General features: G+C 42.0%; 1 protein-coding gene across 1 annotated transcript; it reads right to left on the bottom strand.

The window, feature by feature from the left end:
• Positions 1-501: 501 nt before the first annotated feature.
• On the bottom strand, positions 502-18,596 carry LOC117438539 (cystathionine beta-synthase-like protein). Its single transcript, XM_034074015.1, is given in 17 exon segments — positions 502-638; positions 2,310-2,393; positions 5,718-5,826; positions 6,567-6,701; positions 7,410-7,484; positions 8,309-8,414; positions 8,606-8,690; positions 9,348-9,473; positions 10,337-10,428; positions 11,666-11,735; positions 12,277-12,411; positions 13,689-13,768; positions 15,567-15,701; positions 16,412-16,518; positions 17,109-17,151; positions 17,154-17,319; positions 18,456-18,596. Coding segments are annotated over 17 exon segments (1,665 nt in total). The 5' UTR covers positions 18,495-18,596; the 3' UTR covers positions 502-560.
• Positions 18,597-18,957: the final 361 nt, after the last annotated feature.

Below are 18,957 nucleotides of genomic sequence, written 5' to 3'. Positions count from 1 at the left end.
TTACTCTGCTGTCACCAAAGCGGAAACCCATCTTTCTTCTCAACACACACCAGTCCATTTTTGTCTCCATGCAAGTATTATCTAACTTAAGACCCTTGCACCAAAAAAAAGAAAAAAAAAAGTGTAGCTGTCTTGGGCCGTTGCTTCTGTAACTCTTTATTTTTAGCCCATTTTGTGAATCTGAAACAATGTATTGGAAAGCCGGAGGTCAGATATAACAAGTAGGAACATACCCGTTAATTTAGGCACGATTTTTACATATATATATATAGAGAGAGAAGTAAAAAAAAATAAATTGTCTTGGTGAGAAATACTGTGTAACCTATGCAAGAAACAAGTCTCCAGAAGCTGTGTAATACAGCAAAATGCGCTGGCTGTGTAGCTGACACCAGAATAGCTGACTGCTTATTTTCAGAATTTAAAAAAGAAACACCCTAAGGACAGAGCATTCTACCTTGGAAATAAACCTGATTCTTTGCTGAAGATTGCAAAATGGTTCTTGAAAAGGCTCCATGTTGCTGCTTGTCTTTAGGTGGACTTTCTTTCCCGTTCTCGTGCAGTCACAAAGTTAAGCAGGTCGATGGCTGTAACGATGCCAAACACCATTTGCCGCTTGCTAGAGGAACCCTCAGTGTGATCTACACAGAAACAAGAGGGGATTCTGGCTTTAGGGGACACAAAACCACAAACATCCCACTTGACTTTAACGGCATTGTTTGTAAAGGCACATGCCAAGCCATCCCAGCTCCACATGGTCAGGGGCCTATTGGTCCAAGACTGTCATCACTGATGACCCTTGTACCTCGAGGGGAAATGGGCACCTTGACCAACAGTCCCAAAGACTGGCAAGGATTTTCATTTCAGAAAGGCTCCTCACAAAAAAGCTACAGAAACTGAAATTGATGATAGGAGGGAGGATAACGGTTAATCAGATTTATTTTTCTTGACATGAAAATTCAAACCAAATCCTGTTATTAAAGATATTTTTCTCATACATTAGTTTCTGTGGCTCTATTTGATACAGCTGCAAACTGATATAATCCTATTAGAACCAGAGGCCACTAACTGAGGACATGTAACATTACCATCTATCTTCCTACTCCACTACCAATACAGAATTAGTGTAAAAAAAATCACAATACATTTTTCCATTTATATCCAAATGACTTATTAACCATCTAATCATTGCTGCATTGAGAGTGCAGGTTCAAGTGATATTTCATTGTGAGCATAAGCCTTTGACCTGGGAGCCAAGTGGCCAAGTGACCTTTATCTGCAGTTTAAGTTGCCGGTTCCTAAAGTCTAGCTGTCTTGAGATGTTTAGGCCTACTTGTATCCTCAGTTGTTCAGCCAGCTGGATTGGCCTGAACTTTTCAGTTATTCAGTCATTGTTCCATAGCAAGCTTCCGGGGAGATTCTAGGTTTATGAATAGTTAACACAGAGTCAAGAGCACATCTTGATGGAGATTATCAGGAACAAGCCCAGATTTTATGCCTGTTCTTCATTTACAATTGTAATTGAGACAGGTGTCAGACAAATTTATCTGGTGAGTCTTAGTACTGTTTTTAGTCTAGTTTCTCAGTGCTTGTTAATTTGCAAGTTGCCCACTATAAAGATAAACCAGGAAAAATATTTTCACATATAACAGTGATATACTCTAGCTTTGAATGTTTATTTAGTCATTCCCAGTTCATAAAGAAGGCAGTGTAAAGAGTTTCAAGAAGGCTTATGAAAAGTAGAGTTTGGAGGAAAAACATAAAGGGTAACAAGTTAGTTTAAACAAAATAAGCAGGAATAAGAAATACTAAGCTGTCTTACAATGGTGATGTCAGTGTTGACATCCAGATCTTACCAAACTTTATGAAGCTGTAATAAAGGTTTTGCTTTAGAAAGGCAAAAAAAATGTAGTTAACCTAGGATACTCAGTGTGGTGGAACTGCTGGAAGTTGTATGACAGGAGCAGGAAGAAGCAAAGCTCAATTGTACTGCAGGAGCTCATTCACTGGCTTACTGCTAATACTACAAAGCTGCTGTACAACGGACTAGACTCAGGCATTCAGTTTTGAGCAGTACCTTGCTCCAAAAAGCAGGTACATTACAGGATGTGAGGTTATTAATGGATTTAACATTTACTCTGCAAAGAATTAAAGTGCTAGTGTCTTACTAAGTGCTAGTAGCACATAGGTTCCATACACAGAAAGAGAATTTGGCTTCTTCAGAACTTGTTTGTTGTACCGTAACAGTTGTACTTGTTTTTTGTTACTCCTCAAAGATTATCTCTTACAAGCCACAAGAACATCATACTCACATGAATTTGTTCATGAACCACTAGAGCAAAGTGGTCAATTTCCAGGATATGAGAGAGTTTCCCCAGGCTGTCTTTCAGGTTAATCTGAAGAGAGAGTTACAAAACTTAAGCAAAACAGTCCTTCATACATAAAGTATATCCGATATACTTTATGTAGTATTAAAACAATACATCAACATTATATACTGCTCCCATCTGAAGTATTGTAAAACACTAACAAATCAAGGCCAACTTAAAAGATCAGTTTTCTTTGGTCTTGATTTTAAAAATACAGAACAAAAAATGAAGCACTACATGAAGTTTTTCATTCTGGTTCTGTAAACATAATGAATATGCTGAACACACTGAACATCTGAGATATGTTAGTGATGGAAGAAGGTCAAGTGTTCCATGTGTCTCACAAAAGAAGTTACCATAAAACTCATTATACTTAGTGATTCTACTCTGGCAAGACTGGGAAAAAGTGAATGAATCTGTCAATCAATCATTGTGGAAGCGAATACAATCTACAAAGGAGGCAGGGGAAGAGACAAGTGCAAACAAGCCAAAACCAAGCATAAAGATTGCTCAGCCAACGCTGTATTCAGGTGCAAGGTAAGGAACTGGGAATTAAAAATTAATTTTTAGTGAGGTCCGACATTGCTAAGGCTAGACAAGAAAGCACCTGTGTTGACTCTACAGAAAGAATACATATCCTTCTAAAATACTTAGCTAATCCCCTGCTGGAATCATTTGAAAGAATGCACAAAACTCTTCTTCCTACATGTTTTAATGTATGAAGCAGCAGCAACAGGTTCATTATCCAGGTGACTCTTGCAGGTTGGTGAGGCCGCATCTGGAGTATTTTGTCCAGTTCTGAGCCCCTCAGTTCAAGAAGGACAGGGAATTGCTTGAAAGAGTCCAGTGCAGAGCCACAAAGATGATGAAGGGAGTGGAACACCTCCCTTAGGAGAGGCTGAGGGAGCTGGGTCTCTTTAGCTTGGAGGAGACTGAGGGGTGACCTCATCAGTGTTTACAAATATTTAAAGGGTGGGTGTCAAGATGATGGAGCTAGGCTCTTTTCAGTGATATCCAGTGACAGGACAAGGGGCAGTGGGTGTAAACTGGAGCATAGGAGGTTCCACCTTAACATCAGGAAGAACTTCTTTACTGTAAGTGACAGAGCACTGGAACAGGTTGCCCAGGGGGGTTGTGGAGTCTCCTATGTTGGAAATATTCAAGGCCCGCCTGGACAAGTTCCTGTGTGATGTACTCTAGGTTACCCTGCTCTTGCAGGGGGGTTGGACTAGATGATCTTTCGAGGTCCCTTCCAACCCTTGGGATTCTGTGATTCTGTAACAGCAGTACCCACCATCCGACATACTTTCATTAAAGGGGATTAAAAGAATTTACAGCAAAGACTTTTACTGCAGATTAAAATGCTTTTATCCTGCCATGAGCTCAGCTTGTAACTGAGGAATAAGTGCCGCAGCATAAACAATTGGGCTGCACTGGAACACAGAGCTCTCATTAACATACTCTAAGTTAGAAGAGATCAAAAAGACCCCCAGTAGCCTGTGTTTAAGGGACAAGCAGGCTACAGTGCATGCTGAAACACCAGTCCTTAAACCTGTGGACCAGGTGAGGGCAGAGGGAAATCTGGACCTACTGCTGCATCAAGTCAACTGTCAGTCACCACCGCTGACAGACAAGCAGCTTTGTGTGCAATCATGTATGCAAAGCCTAACTTTTGAACCCATGTTCAAAGGTCACTGAAGGGGTAGAACCCCTTGCCATCTAATTGTATATAATCAGCAGACCTGTCTTGAGGGACAGAGTAGGCTAAAGATAACCAGGACAAGGAGGCCACAGGCAGCACTGGGACAACTATGAAGACATAAATTGGAACTAACACCTGACTCCATAATAACAGCCCTCCTCTCCTTTAACATACAGCACTTGTTTGGATTGGCAAATTATCCTGTGGCTAGTGTTTCAAAGCCCTAGTGTTCTATTCTACTGGAGACTTTAAAAAAAGTTATAACCACTACTCTTCCATTCTAAAAGATCTCCACAAAATAATTGTGGTGGTCACATCAAAGAATAGCTTAGCCTTGGTAGTCACAGGTTAAGCCAACCTCTTACTGGTGCAGGCTGTGGTGCAGATCCTGACTGTGGCACATCAAAAGTCATTTCATGACATGATCTGTTTTCCCAATTTCACCAATAAACAAGTCAAATAAGTCTAAAATCATAAGAAAAGCAAAATTCACAATACTTCTGATGTTATGTGCATTTAACTGTGTTGCTTCATTAAATCATTAATTCAAATGGAAAATGACCACAGAATGACACTTCTAGTTAGCATGTTAGCAATACCACCACTTTTGTGTCACTCCGCTTGCATCCTCCACCAAGGAAAAGTCAAAACTAAAGGAAAATGAAAAGGTTAAGCTGTTTTTTACTGAAGGAGAATAAGAAACTTCAAGCTGCCCATGGGAAAAAGCCACAGCCTCAGAAGTACAGAGAATTGGCTACTGCAGCTAACACTAGTGTAGCCACAGAACTGCACACCACCAGCCCCAGGAAGTCTTAAGGTGTCCAAGTGAGGGAGAATATGAACTAAGCAGTTTTGTTACGCACCACATTTCCACCTGAAGCTTGATTATCTGTCTGGGAAGGAAAAAAATATATTTACATTTGTCCATAAAGAACTAGCATCCTTTTTCAACCTCAGGGACTTGGTAGTTTGTGGACTGAATGGAAACATTACATATACTTCTGGAATACAGCACCTCATCAAGTGTGGGACAGTGTTGAAACTAAAGCCTGGTGAAAACTAGGTCAAGCATTCTGCGTTAAAAACAAAACCCTTTTCCTGCAAGAGAAGCAAAGCAACAGTAACAACAAATGTATTTCAGAAGAACACCCATAGAGCTGGGAAGTTGTGGTATCTTGGCATACCACACTGGATGAACAGGTGAAAGTGACTACCATCAAAATTCACATAGCTTGACAACATTAGGTTTCGGCAGCCACCTTGTGTTTCAGCAAGGCATCTGATACAAAAAGCAAACAGTTGTTTGTTTTCTGGCTGATACAGAAATTGTTAAGAAGAGTTGTTTCAACAATTCCCTGTCACTTCTCCTGGTTACATTGCCAGATCTGTGCCAGGGTTTTGGAGGAAAGAGGAAAGGACAAGCATACTAGAAGAAAGCCTGTTGAAGTAATGGAATAGAATTATGTAGAGACAAAACACAAACCTGGGAGCTATTAAGTAACCTAGCACATGTGTGCTCAGTAACCTTATCCAACCCGATGCCACTGTAGTGTTAGGACATGTAAAGTAGTAGCACTTTGAACCACAGAACTAGGAGCTGTAGTTATATATACATATAGTTATATATATAGTTATATATACCTGCTTACCTGTTTAAATTGGTTGTAGATTACTTTGCTGACTTCATCAGAAGGCTGAACTTTTCCAGCAAGCAGTGAAGAAAGCATGTTACCCAGGGTAACCATGCCCAAAATCACCCTGAGGAAAGAGAGAGAGAAGATAAGGATAATCAAAATAAAAGCCTCAGGTATTCCTGTAGATAAAAGCATCAGCTCTCAGCCAGCCTGGAGAAGTCAGTTCAACTGCTTCATGATATAAAGCAACATTAGTGATGGTATACTTGGATTCTTTGCCTCTGCAGGAGGCAGAGTGCAGTCCTCAGAAGCTTTGGAGCCTCACACAGAAGTCAGCAGGGTGCCTGCCCCTTCTGAACATCAGGCCCTTTGTATCTAGTTCTTGCAACTGGAGAGTTTCTTGCAATCCAAGTGAGCTTTCGAAAAGCAACTTCACTCTTTTAAACCCCTCATCTCTTTACAGGGGTCACTACAACATTGCACTATAATGCAGAGTTCTGACGAAACTAGGTGAAAGCTGCTATGGAAATGGGTAGGTTTGGGGTTGTTTGTTTTAAACATGAAGTTTTGTTTGTTAAGTTAAACAACTGTTATAAGAAACAATGAAAATGCAGAAACACAGTAAGTATATTATAATATTCATTAGAAGCTTTCTATGTGAAGGGCAGGACAGTCCAGGCATGACAACATATGAAGTCCAGCATTGGTATGTTTAAGGTAGCATTTCTGAACTGAAATGTTACTGTAACTGACGAAAGATGAGTGACAGGATGTTATACTTCTTGTAACCACTTAAAAGACATCCCTTGGGACCTGGTGAGGGAAGTGATACATATAGATGAATAATGGTATATGTGGACATACCCAGATTCATCAACAACTGGTACCTGGTCGAATCCCTTCTCCCGCAGAATTTCAACAGTCTTTGCACAGGTAACAGTTGGAAGCACAGTAAGGGGAGCAGAGAGGCTTAGTTCCTGAACACTGATGTTCCACCACCTGGGGATTAAATAAAAAACAAACCCACGCAAGTCTTACAGAGAGAACAAAACCAGTTATCCATGTACAGCAGCCTTCAACACTACAGGGATGACAACAGGCTGCAGGGAAGAGTCAGGATTTGGTCAGAGCCAGCAAAGCTTCAAGGCTCTCAAGTTTTCTACCCAGTATCTGAAAGTCACTGCAGTGTGAGAAGGCTGTAAGACCAAAAGTCTTTTTTTTCCTCGTTTCATCTACTTCCTAAGATTACAGATAGTTGGTGGAGAGTACTGATCTCCCTTGTTTCATTATTTATACCTTAAACAGAAAATTTTGTGCTCCTACTCTAAGAGCCAGACATATTTACAGTCATTATAGGTACCAATTTAGGGAAGATCTTCTTCCACTTACGTAGACTCACAGCATTTTGCACTCAAGAGCACTGATCTCAGAAGGGCTCTCTGTGAACTACTTTTTCTTTCAGATACAACCCTTTTCATGAAAAAAAATCATCAAGTACCAAGTTTTCTTTTGCTGCCATGCAACTCAAAGAATGTTATCAAATAATTTAAGAATACCTGATTAATAGCTGCAATTATGCATCAACACCATAGCATGAAATATTAGCTAAATCAAAGGTAGTGTAAATTGAAATAGCTTTAAATTAGCAACTGCCATGAAGTCAACTGAAGAGACTCATGAAAATCCAAATGGATCTGATATGCTTACCAAGGTTTTTTACCAAGGTTCTCTTCTCTCATGAACCCTTTCTGAATCATCCATTTGTCACTCAAGAACTTGGACCTTCAAAGTATCAGGAAGTGAAAAGCTCATTAGCAGGCTGAACATCTGACAGCAAACTTAATATTATAACAGAGGCAACTGTTTTCAGCTCACTACCGCTAACAACTAGAGTGTAATGGAAAACATATTGCCATTTGCCATCCAGCCTTATGGGACACTGACCCACCCAGCCAGGGACACTGAGAAGAAAAAGGAAACCCATAGGAAACAGTTTCAAGTACATGAGTCTCTTGCAATATGATAGACACATAGCCTGGAACCGTGAAGTGCCACCCTGTACTCAGGCAAGGTCTATCTTAGTTTCTAGTTGTCTAGTGCTGTGTTGGATGCAAAGTCAGGAAACACAACTAAAACCACCATGTTTTGGGATATGTTTCAGTGTGGTAGGAGAGAAACTTCTTGGCACAACTCAAAGTCCTCACACTTCCACCTGTAAACTCACTCCAACACTGGCTGCTGCTACAGTGCTGTGTTCTGCAGTGGGCACAGGCAGAGAGAGCAGGCAACCTTACAGGGACCCTTCCACTAATGGGATAATACCCATGGTAAACAGTGAAAGCAATCTTTTTCCTGTGATAGATCCTATCCAGTGGTGGTTGTATACTGAAGTCAGACACAAAGAAAGGCTCAGCTTTCAGAGGCCTAAGCTCATTTCTACTTCATGTCAGATCCTTTCTAGATACCTCAGAAATTGTGTCCCACACACATTCCTTGCTTGGGTAACTGGGTACTCTAAAAAATACATAATCAACTAGCTACTGCTATAAGGAGGTCTGAAGGACTGTCTCACCCTTTTACCAGAGAGAAAGCAAGCAGGTTCTTACATATAGTTCCTGATAGAGTCAGGAAGGATTACAACACATTTCTGACCTTCCTTCAGCTCTTTGGCTGCCTTCACAGCTACAGACATGGCACTGCCTGAGCTGCCACCTGTCAAAATGCAGATCAGAAACAAAACTGTAAACTATAAGTGAAACGAGAAAGCATGAGAAGAGAGATCACAGAGGAGCCCAGGGTGAAGAAGACAGCTTCTGAAGTGGCAGGAGGTCTCCCTGACCTGCACAAGGCTTCAGCCTCCCACACTATTCAGAGAAACTCAAAGGATTCGCATCTGCTCTTACCACACAGCAGTCCTTCCTCTCGGATCAGCATGCGTGCGAAAGTAAATGACTCCTCATCATTGCTCTTGTACCACTGGTCCACTGTCTGGGAAAGAGAAAGAAGAGAGAAACAAGGGCATATTTAAATGAGGAAGACTTGGGGAGCTACACAACTAGTGTGAATTCAACTCATGTTCTTTGAGGCAACAGCTGCCCAACTGAGCCATGTGCCTGGGTTTCCATCCTCCAAATGCCAAGTGGCTTTTTTTCTCCAAGATAAGGCGATTAAATTAACACAACAGACTCCTTATTGAAACCTCACTGTGAGAACAGGCTGTGGCGAGACAGACACAAGGAGCATCAGTTTCCTCTCATCTTGGAGGGTTTCCCAGGAAGACAAGCACTGCTCACAACAGTCATACCACTTTTGGCCAGGAGGGGCTGGGGTGTTCTGTTGGTTGGCTCTAGCTTGGGGTTTTGGGTTTATTTTAATTGATTGACTGGGCTGGGTTTGAAGAAAAGAAATAAAGGTTCTGTGTTCTAGGAAAATGTTATCTGCTCGCAACATTTATAAACTAATGTGGCCATTGCAGAAACTTTCCAAAGACTCCTTTTGTTGATGGAAAGAGCAGGAATAGCTCTGTCTGCTAGCCCTCACCTTTCAGCTCAAAGAAATATTTCCCCAAGTTTTAATTCCACCTTTCACCTCACTTCTGCATTCCAATAGAGGACAAAAGTCAGTAAACCAAGAAGCATGACTTACAGATCTATCCAACACTGTGGGGACAAAATCGTATCCAATTCCTTCCACTTCATACACTGTCTTGTCAGTCTTGTTCAGTTCTTCTGGTGTAGCAAGGATGGAGCCTTCAGGATCAACACCTATAATCTGAAGAAGCAGTTTTCACTTTGGCTACTATGATACACTGCTTTTGAGAGCACAGCTATTTACTCACGAGCACTGGCATCTTTACAGCTGTTTGTGTCACATTGGCTACACACACACAGCCAAACTAACAGCAAGCTAGTCTCCTATTCATTTCTTCCTGGCAACATTCACCTCCCCTGTAAGCAAAATGCTTTGCTGCTTCTGGCCCCTTGGCAACCTATCCTGTCTCCTCATGCTGCAGACACTAAGTGAAGGGCACCATCCTGTTTTATGTGGGCTCTGCTTGGTTTGAACAGAAGACAGGGTTTCTGTGAAACAAGACTATCCTTCTTCACATCAGGCACCACTGCAGCCAATATATTTGTGACAAGTGTAAGCAGGTAAGTATTATTTTGTTTACCACTCCCCCTCTGTAAGCAAATATTCACAATTGAAACACAATACCAACTTCTGTGAGGAAATCTAACACAGCACACAGGTAGACACATAGATTGGTGTGTGCAGAGAAAATTACACTGGGTAGGACCTGGGCAGCTCCAGACAATTAGTGAAGGCACAGTCTGAAAGGGGACACAAAACTGCAATACACACCAGTGAAGGAAGTTTCTCAGACACCCAATAAAGGGATCTGAGGGCAAGTTTTCATCTGCTGAGACAAATCTGAACTCTGGTCACCAGCAAGACCAATCTGTCACTATTTCAGACAGCCTGAAAACTTTTCTTTGCTGCTTAGAACTACCTTTTAACTGAGAACATCCATGAGCTTCCCATAGAGACCCAGGGCAGGCTTGCAAGGAATGGCATGGGCCAAGTGGAGCAGTTTGGAGTTCACCCCACTACAGAAAAATAGGTTTGCCACTTACTTTGCAACCTGGACACTTCTCCTTTAGCTTTCTGGAGATGCCAGTAATAGTGCCTCCTGTGCCAGCCGTAGCCACCAGCATGTCTATTTTTCCTGTTTAAGGATAGAAAGCAGTTGTAAAATCTCCCCCAGAATCACAGAACCATAGAACAGCTTGGGCTGAAAAGTATCTTAAAGACCATCTAGTTCCAATCCCCCTGCCATGGGCCAAGTTGCTCAAAGCCCCATCCAACCTTGAACACTTCCAAGGAAGAATGAGGGATTAACAACCCACTTACTCCAAGTATGGACTTTCTTTAACAAAATGCAAGAAGTGTCAGAGGAGGCTCTTTGTTTCCCAAGAGCTGTTACGACGCCTATCTTGAGACCACCTTTCTCAATCCTTATTTACTTCAGCAGTAGTTTTGGAATGTCCATTCAGTGGGCTGGCAAGGCACCAATTTGTGGTACTCTGGACACAGATGGAGGTGGCTCATAGAGCAGATACCTGTAGTTTTACTGTTACCATATTTTCTTACACAGATAATTAATTTTCTAACTTAAAATGGACAGCCCATTATATTAATTTACTGAATGAGTGCCAAGTGCATGGGATAAGCACCATTTTAGGGAACTGTTAACACAACTACCCTTTCACGTGATAAATACTGTCATGAACACTATTTTATAAGGCAGATCACTAGCCTCTTATATTACTTCATTCTATTGCCTATGTCAAATGCCTACATGGTAGGCTGCAGCCTATTCGTCACACTGAACGCCTCCAACAGCTCGCAAGCTAATTCTTCAGCTGGGTGTTAGCCCAGCTAAAGCTCCCTGCTGCCACACTTCAACCATTTCTGGTACTCCAACTCAGCTGCCTAGAGATAACATTGAAGTGATCCGTGCAGACTAAAAACGTTTTTCTTACTGGTGACATCTGCAACACGGAGCAGTTTCTACTCCTGAGGACTCTTATGTGAAGAAGCTTCCAGAGTGCTTGAGTATTTGGTCTGAGGCTGTACCTATGTTTGTATTTCTGAGCTGAGAAAAATGACCCTACTCATTCATGCCAGTCTATCTGGGGCTTTTTTTTTATAGGATAACTTAAGCAACACTGTTTTCTCCACCTGATCACAAGCAAAAGAGTCTAAAAATTAAAGCATCCTTCTTTAATGGGGAAAAAAGTCATTACTACAACTACCCAAATAAGGCAATTCTCTAATGATACCCAGCACATGTATGGGATTTGCTATGTCAAAATCCGTGCATTTCTCATCCACCTCAGCACTCATTCTCCAAGAACCTAACAATAAGAGACTACTAGGGACCCACTGAAAAGCAAACATACCTTCACATTGCTGCAGGATCTCTTCAGCTGTGGTATCATAGTGTGCCAAGGGGTTGCTGGCATTACGGTACTATATTGAAAGACAAAACAGCTAATTAAGTAGACCAGAAAGACAAAATTCACATTGTGAGGCATTTCAAAAACATGGCTAAAATTCCCAAAGCCCCACAACAGCTGCATATACCCTTTCCAGACTGCTTCCTTATCTATTATCTGGATGTAGGCAGAGTGCCTGAGGGGAGATACAACCTTCCTAAGTGACCTAATTTAAGAGTAGTTCTAAGGTGCCAGCACCCGCTTATGCCATGATAAGTCCTGTCTGTGGGACAGTTTCTTTTAGGAACGTCATGACCATTGTGCCCATTCTTCTGCAAAGACGTGCCTACTCAGCAGCAAAACCCATTTTGCAGTTTCTGCAAACATGGGCTCGTTGCTGCCCTCTAATGACTATAAAAACTTGCTACCCCACAGCACGGTGATTGCTCAGCTTCAGACCTCAGACATCTTTTCCTCCAGATACACTCTTTGGGTCTTGAAAAGTCAGCCAAGGGCACTAAGGAACAAGGATGGAATACCTCTTCCCATGTCATGCACGACACCTCGGCTCTTACCTGGTCTAGTATGTGTGCATTGGGGATTTCGTTTTTCAGTCTCCATGCTACACCCACATGAGATTCAGGAGAATCAAATCTAGCAGTAGTTGGGGTCCTCACAATCTCAGCACCCAAAGCTCTCAAGACATCCACCTGTAGCAAACAAAGCTGGTCACAACCCCAGAAAACACTCTCCCAGCACAGACACTTCACTAGGATATAGGGGAAAGAAAACGTCTTCTCTTTCGCCTGGCCTGCAATAGCCTCCTTAGGAGTTCTCCTAAATCCCAGCCTCACATTACTGAGCCATGGATACAAATCCTTAATGTCACTTGATCTTAAAAAAGCTTTACTGGGAAGATAGATGTCAAATTCCTGCCTCTATCCTAGGCCTTCAGGCCTGTAGGGACTATTATTACATATTAAGAAGACTTACTGAGGCAAAACACCATCTCCTCTCATGCTGGTCATGTACGTTCCACACTCCAACAGTGCTGTTAGCCCAGTATTTTAAGTGCAAATTATGCATATATACCTCATCCTTTGGACACAGGCAGCAAACAAAATTCTCCAAGACCCTATGCACCACTCAACTGCAACCACTCGCAAGGGCAAGCTGATGACACTGAGATAAGGCAAAGCCTGTCTTCAGAAAGGAGAGAGGCCTCTGGTGCTGCGTACCACCAATGGCCGTGTAGTACCTCTCCCTCCGCAGCACATAAGAGCAAACAATAGGTATAAGCTTTCAGAGGATATTGCTCTTATTTGTGACATTGCCTTTCAGTTGGAACACTGGAAGCGTTTGAATGGAGATACATGGTTTTACTGACAATTTGCTGCCTCAGCTGTGAGTCACATGGGATCTCTTCTCTATTGTCTTCTTTTGGCTGCAGGTGTAGCACCATAGGACAGGGCTTGGTCTAGAGCTAGATGTTTTGTGTTTTCCACAGTGAAGATAAGTCAGCATTACTCAGGAACCTTTTCCTTCCCCTTTGTTGTTGTGGTGACACAACTCAGATGCTTGCCAGCACCACTCAGTGTAACCTAAGGATCTCAACAGGCTCAGCCCAGTGCAGAACAGAACATTCCAAGCTTTAGCATGGCTTTCCTTCATCCTCCTTTGCTCAGTGACAGAGAGCTAATACAGGGAGATGTAGTCACTTCAATGGGCTAGGTAAATCTCAAGATCCTTGACATTTGTATTTAAAACAGCTATGTCAGTTCTCAAAGTGACAGTGCTGTAGGGATGGGTCTTAAAGACATTTTCTCTCCATGGATTTCTTTGGGCTCTGGCAACAGCCCCTCAGCAGAGTTGAGAGACCAAATGCCTAAACCTTGATTGCTAAAGGCACAGCACTCATATGCACCAGGAGCTCTGCAAGTGCAAACCTGCTCATGTGTAAATTATTGAAAATAAAAACAGATGTGACCTTCTCCATGCTCATTTTCTCTGGCATCACAATGATACAGCGGTAACCCTTCACTGCTGCAGCCAAGGCCAGCCCAATTCCTGCAAGCAAAGACATGTAGAGTATTCAGTGAGGAGCAACAATGAGCAAAATCCACAATGCTAGCTTTGGCATGCCCTGGCTTTAATCAGATTTTCACCAGAGGCTTGAGTACAGTGTCTCTAGAAGTGTGGCAAAAGGAACATTTCTGGCTACTGAGGAGAACTGGATTTACAGATGCTCCTAGTTCTTTGAGGATCACAGCCCACATAAAGGTTAGCCAAGGATGGGAAAAGTTGACTTGTACACACTGCTAGCTTTACCACATGCGTATCACCTTTCTCCTGTCTCAGCCACTTCATCTGGCAAAGGAATGAGCTTCAAGCTAAAGAAGACTAGAGCAATCATTTTGATACTGTCAGAAGAGCATTAGAGACCCACTTCTGCATTAAATCCCTAGTCTGCAATGGGCTGAAACTAAATCCTTTCAGAAAAGATGTGATTTAGATGCTGCTGTGACTGAGGCTCTAATGCACTGTCTCAGCTTGCTACCACAGTGAAGTACCTTGACAGTTAGGGACAGATACCTCATTTCTACTTTAAAAATCTGCACCTCCAGCCTGATTTCTGCCTTCTAGCTTGTCATCATCTGCCTATATGAAGAGCTAAGCTCAGAACTGCCTCCCCTATAGAAGAGAAGCTTACACCTGTCATCAGATAACCTTTCTGCTGGATAAGCTAAACAGATCAAGTTAGTTGATACAGGTACCAGGCACAATACCAACACATGCCCATGACAATGCCTCACAAACACTTCACCCCATGCAGAGACTTGCTTGTCCAAAGCTGGTTCTGTTTCTAGATTGGGTTGATTGATTAGGGGTGGGGAAAAAAAAAAGGTAGTCTTTAACTGTTCCTGTAAGAGAAGAATAACTTACACCTCAAGTAAATCAAGTAGTGGCTAAATACTAGGGGGGTGAGCCCAAAGAAACTTTCCCAGCATATTACAGATAAATAAGGATGCAAAAAAAAAAAAAAAGACAGCAAAGGCCTCACTAAGGCTGAAGACTGAAGAGAAGCCATCCAGCACTTTCCCTCTTTCCATTATGGTCTGTGATGAAGAAAGTATTTTGAGACCTGAACTCTACCACTTTGTAGGTTCTGCTACTCACCTGCAAATGCACCAAAACAGGACTTTGGCTGAGGGAGAAGTGGGATGCAGAGAGGACAAAAATATAATACATTAGCTCCCACATTTAACATAGTAGCTCTGAGCAGTTGTCTAGAGCAAAAGCCAGTTCTCTCAGGTTACTGTCTGCCCTGGTCTTTTCTTTTACATGAAAAGACAGCTTTCTGAAGTAATTGTTTTGTATGTCCTTCAGTTCTGCCTTCTTTCTATCTTTTGGGTTCTGTGGCAAGGAGAATCATCTAAAACCTATAGACCAGAAAGCAGAATATCATAGTATGACCTCAGAAGGGGAAGATCCAGATTCACACCAGCCTTTTGGTGCTTTTTTCCCCAATAATTTCAGTCAGACTTTGATTTCTGAATAGGGCCTAAATATCCTGGTGAATCTGGGCTAACACTTCTTTTATTTTAAAGCAAAGAGTCCTGCAAATTGAGCAGGCCTCCTTCCCACCTGCATAGTCTGGTCAGCATAGGACATTGCAGAACTATTCCTTCTGTGAGATGGAAGAGGCACTGCTCTCTACACCAAGCAAGCAGGAAGAGATCCTCTTTCTCCCCTGCACAGATAGCCTCCATACTAAAATCTCAAGTCTTGCCTTTTTCAGGAAAACCACCACACCATTTCCCCCACACTTTCCCCCACACTTTGCTAAGATCTCTCCATTCCCTACCTGTGTTTCCAGATGTTGGCTCTATGATTGTGTCCCCAGGCTTCAAGATCCCAGCCTTCTCAGCATCCTCTACCATCCTCAGGCTGACACGGTCCTTCACACTGCCCCCAGCATTGAAGAACTCACATTTTGCCACTGGAAACAAAGAAACCAAGCAGAATTCTTAAACAGTAGTAATTTGCTAAACAGACTGTTTATGCCTCAAATATCTGCAAGAACAACAATGTTAACCTGTCTGTCCAATTCACCTCCCTGCTTTGCACCACCAGAGATGGGGATTCAGTTCACAGCATCTCCACTGTTATGGGTCACAACAACATGGCAAGTTTGGTATTTGATGCTGGCCACAGAAGCCAAGACACTCATATTCTGTCAATCTCCTCAAAATATGACCTCTCCTTTAATCTTCACTCTTTATTACAGTCCAGTCATTAAGATAAAAAGCCCCTTGGCTCTTCTAGTGCAATAACATGGGGGAAGAGAATTCCACCAACACACCTTACCTCTTGCCCTGTAAATTCTTCAGCTAAAGAGTTTCTGATCAAACTGGAAGTTTCTTCTTGTTCAGCCCACACTTTCATTTCAGTACTCCTAGCATTAATGCTTTCAGTGGTGCTAACCACCACCTTTCAGGATTCTGATCAGAGCCTCCAGATATCTCCAGCATAGTTGGGGTTTAAACAAACAAAACTGCAAACTATTCACTGATAGTTTCATTACATTGTTTTCTGTGATCTTCAGTGATAACTGCAGATCTGTATTTTGCACACAGTGATGAATACTCTGAATATGAGAAGCAGTCATAAACTTCATACATTTGATTTTCAGCCTGCAGCAGTACTCACAGAGTTGACACTTGAGCCCATACTGCTTCCCAATCTTGTTGATTTGCACCAAAGGTGTATTGCCAACTTTATCCAGGATGCTTGGCAGGATTTTCAGAGGCTCTGGCCTGGTACACATACAAACAAAGTCAGTTTATTCACAAAAGGAGCCACAGGCAGGTGACACAAAAGTAACACAGTATTTCTAATGCTTTTTCAATCATCCTTCTCCCTCCTTTTCATGAGGGTTAATTTTTATAGATATTTTAGTTTAAAATAATGTCCACTGGACACAAATTCACAAAACATTCAGTCCTTGATCCAAAACAAGGATTAACCAGACATCAAGCCAAGTGCTGAGGGCAAGAATTAAGTGCTCTGTACTTCCTCCGGCATGAAGTAGCTTAACACTGCTCAGAGGCAGCTATTTTATAAGCAAAAGGCATTAACAGTGCAATCTTTCATCAAGTCAGGGAACTGCTTGCCAGGTTACTTAAAATAAGGCAGTTTAGTCCATGTAGGTTTACATTTTTGGTGCAAGGCCCCTTGTATGCTTAATCTGAATTCTTAGCTTTGCTTATACATGGAAATCAGAAGCACCAGCATACAGGCTAAACAGCATCAATTTAAATCAGACATCTTTTGTTAAATCCACATAGCTCTGAGGGGTCCTGGATTAGTGATGCACTGAAAATTAGCAACTATATGTAATACTTACAGAGTAGTATGACGATGGGGTGAGGCAGAGAGGGGTTTCCCAGCTTCCATGTACATCTGCTAGGTGTATCAGGGCGGATCCACTCCCTTTCCTTCTCATTAGCTTTGCAGTTCCCATTGGTCCTCTCACCAGAGACACAGTTTTTGCCAGGTGCATGAGGGCATGAATTTGTATCTGGCTTCTCCTGGGAAGGAACCATAGGCATTTCATCCTTGGGGACAGGGGAAAAAATTAAATTAAAGAGGGAGAGAGTAATTCATATGCCTTGCTGTAACAAGGTCAGAGCATCCTTTGAGGTTATTGAAGTTTTTCACCACAGGAGAAACCCCATTCTCATCACTGGCCCCCCTAAAATGATTTTTAATCATGTTACTAATAAGGAGTCCTTATTCTTGTCTCTGTCCCTTCATAACCATATCTACCACCAGGCTAGTGTTTCAGCATGCAGTATTTCTGAGGGAAGCCTGAACAGCAACTACCCTGGTGGCAGTTTTCAGGAGAACAGTATTGCCTATAAGCTAAAATAGGCACAAGTAGTTTTTAACACCCAAGAACAAGTACTGCCCCACCCTAACTAACTACTGCTAACACCCAAGAATACAAGAGATCCTGCCACTTGTACCCAAGACCCAGGCAGTAGGGGAGAAAGCACAGTATGTCTCAGTTACAGGAATCAATTGTCCCAGTCTTGGTTTTCCTTTATATGAAAAAGGTCACAACCGATGGGTATTTACACAGTCAGTTGATGTTTCCATCAAACTGTGAAGATGGGAAAACATTTCAGAATGGTTTTGCTTTGCTAAAACCTTATCACCAAAACAAGAATCTTACCCTGCAACACTGAGTGCAAAAGCTCTATACAGTACCCTACATGAAGATAACTTATTAAACACACTGAAGCATATGCTTACTGTAACCACGCTCCACAAATATCAAGAAAACAGGACCAGACTCATGGGAGACACCCTCCCACACTGAAAAGCAGCTCTCTGAAATAAAACCTCCCCACTCCAAGCAGAAAGGAACACAGGAAGGCTACTTGATGACTAATTAGAAAATGGTGCCAGAAGATCCTGCATTGCCCCTTGTGGTCATGAAGAACTTTTCCAGAAAGGCCTCTGGTTTCAATAGCACCTACCTCCAGAAAAAAAAAAAACACCCAACCAAACAAACAAAAAAACCCCAAAACAAACAAACAAACAAAAACCCAAATAAAAAATGAACAAAAAAACAAACAAAAAAAGGCAAAAAACAAACACAAAACCCACACTAGACAAGCAACCATTGAAATTCCTCTGGGGATTTCACTTTTCCAAATTCGAATATTCCCCAGAAACCACTGAGTACCTTAGACAGAATAAAGGGCCTTTCAAACAACTTCTCCATGTCCTTTGGTGAAGGTGACAGCACAGTAGACTGGACTTTCTTCAGAAGACTGAGTACTGTGGGTCACGAGACTGGAACCCTCTTCAAACAGAAAAAAAACAGTAAAAACAGAACAAAACCAATCAGGAAAGAGTCTCTCCTAGGGGCAAAACACACCCTTTGCTTTCTTAGGGAAAAAAAGCAGCTGAAAACAAAGTAAAAGTGACCTGTATAAATAGGATTAAAAAACGATCATGCAGCAGAGGTATTGCACAAGAGCAATGGGTCTCCTGATTGTTCTTCCCACATTACCTTATCTTCCCTCTGCCTTGCCCTCTATAGTTCAGATCCAGGGAAGTAAGCAAAAACAAAATTTCTATTGGACTGACTGCAATTCCATAAGCTTGAAAGCTACATAAAGCAATAGCAAATACTCCGGTTCACATGATATGTACTTCTAAGAGACATCACGGGTGAAAGGGCT

Source organism: Melopsittacus undulatus, unplaced genomic scaffold (genome assembly GCF_012275295.1).
Source record: "Melopsittacus undulatus isolate bMelUnd1 unplaced genomic scaffold, bMelUnd1.mat.Z mat_scaffold_462_arrow_ctg1, whole genome shotgun sequence".
Taxonomy (NCBI): domain Eukaryota; kingdom Metazoa; phylum Chordata; class Aves; order Psittaciformes; family Psittaculidae; genus Melopsittacus; species Melopsittacus undulatus.
Note: the sequence above shows the minus strand (reverse complement) of the source record. Positions and strands in the feature narration are given on the sequence as shown.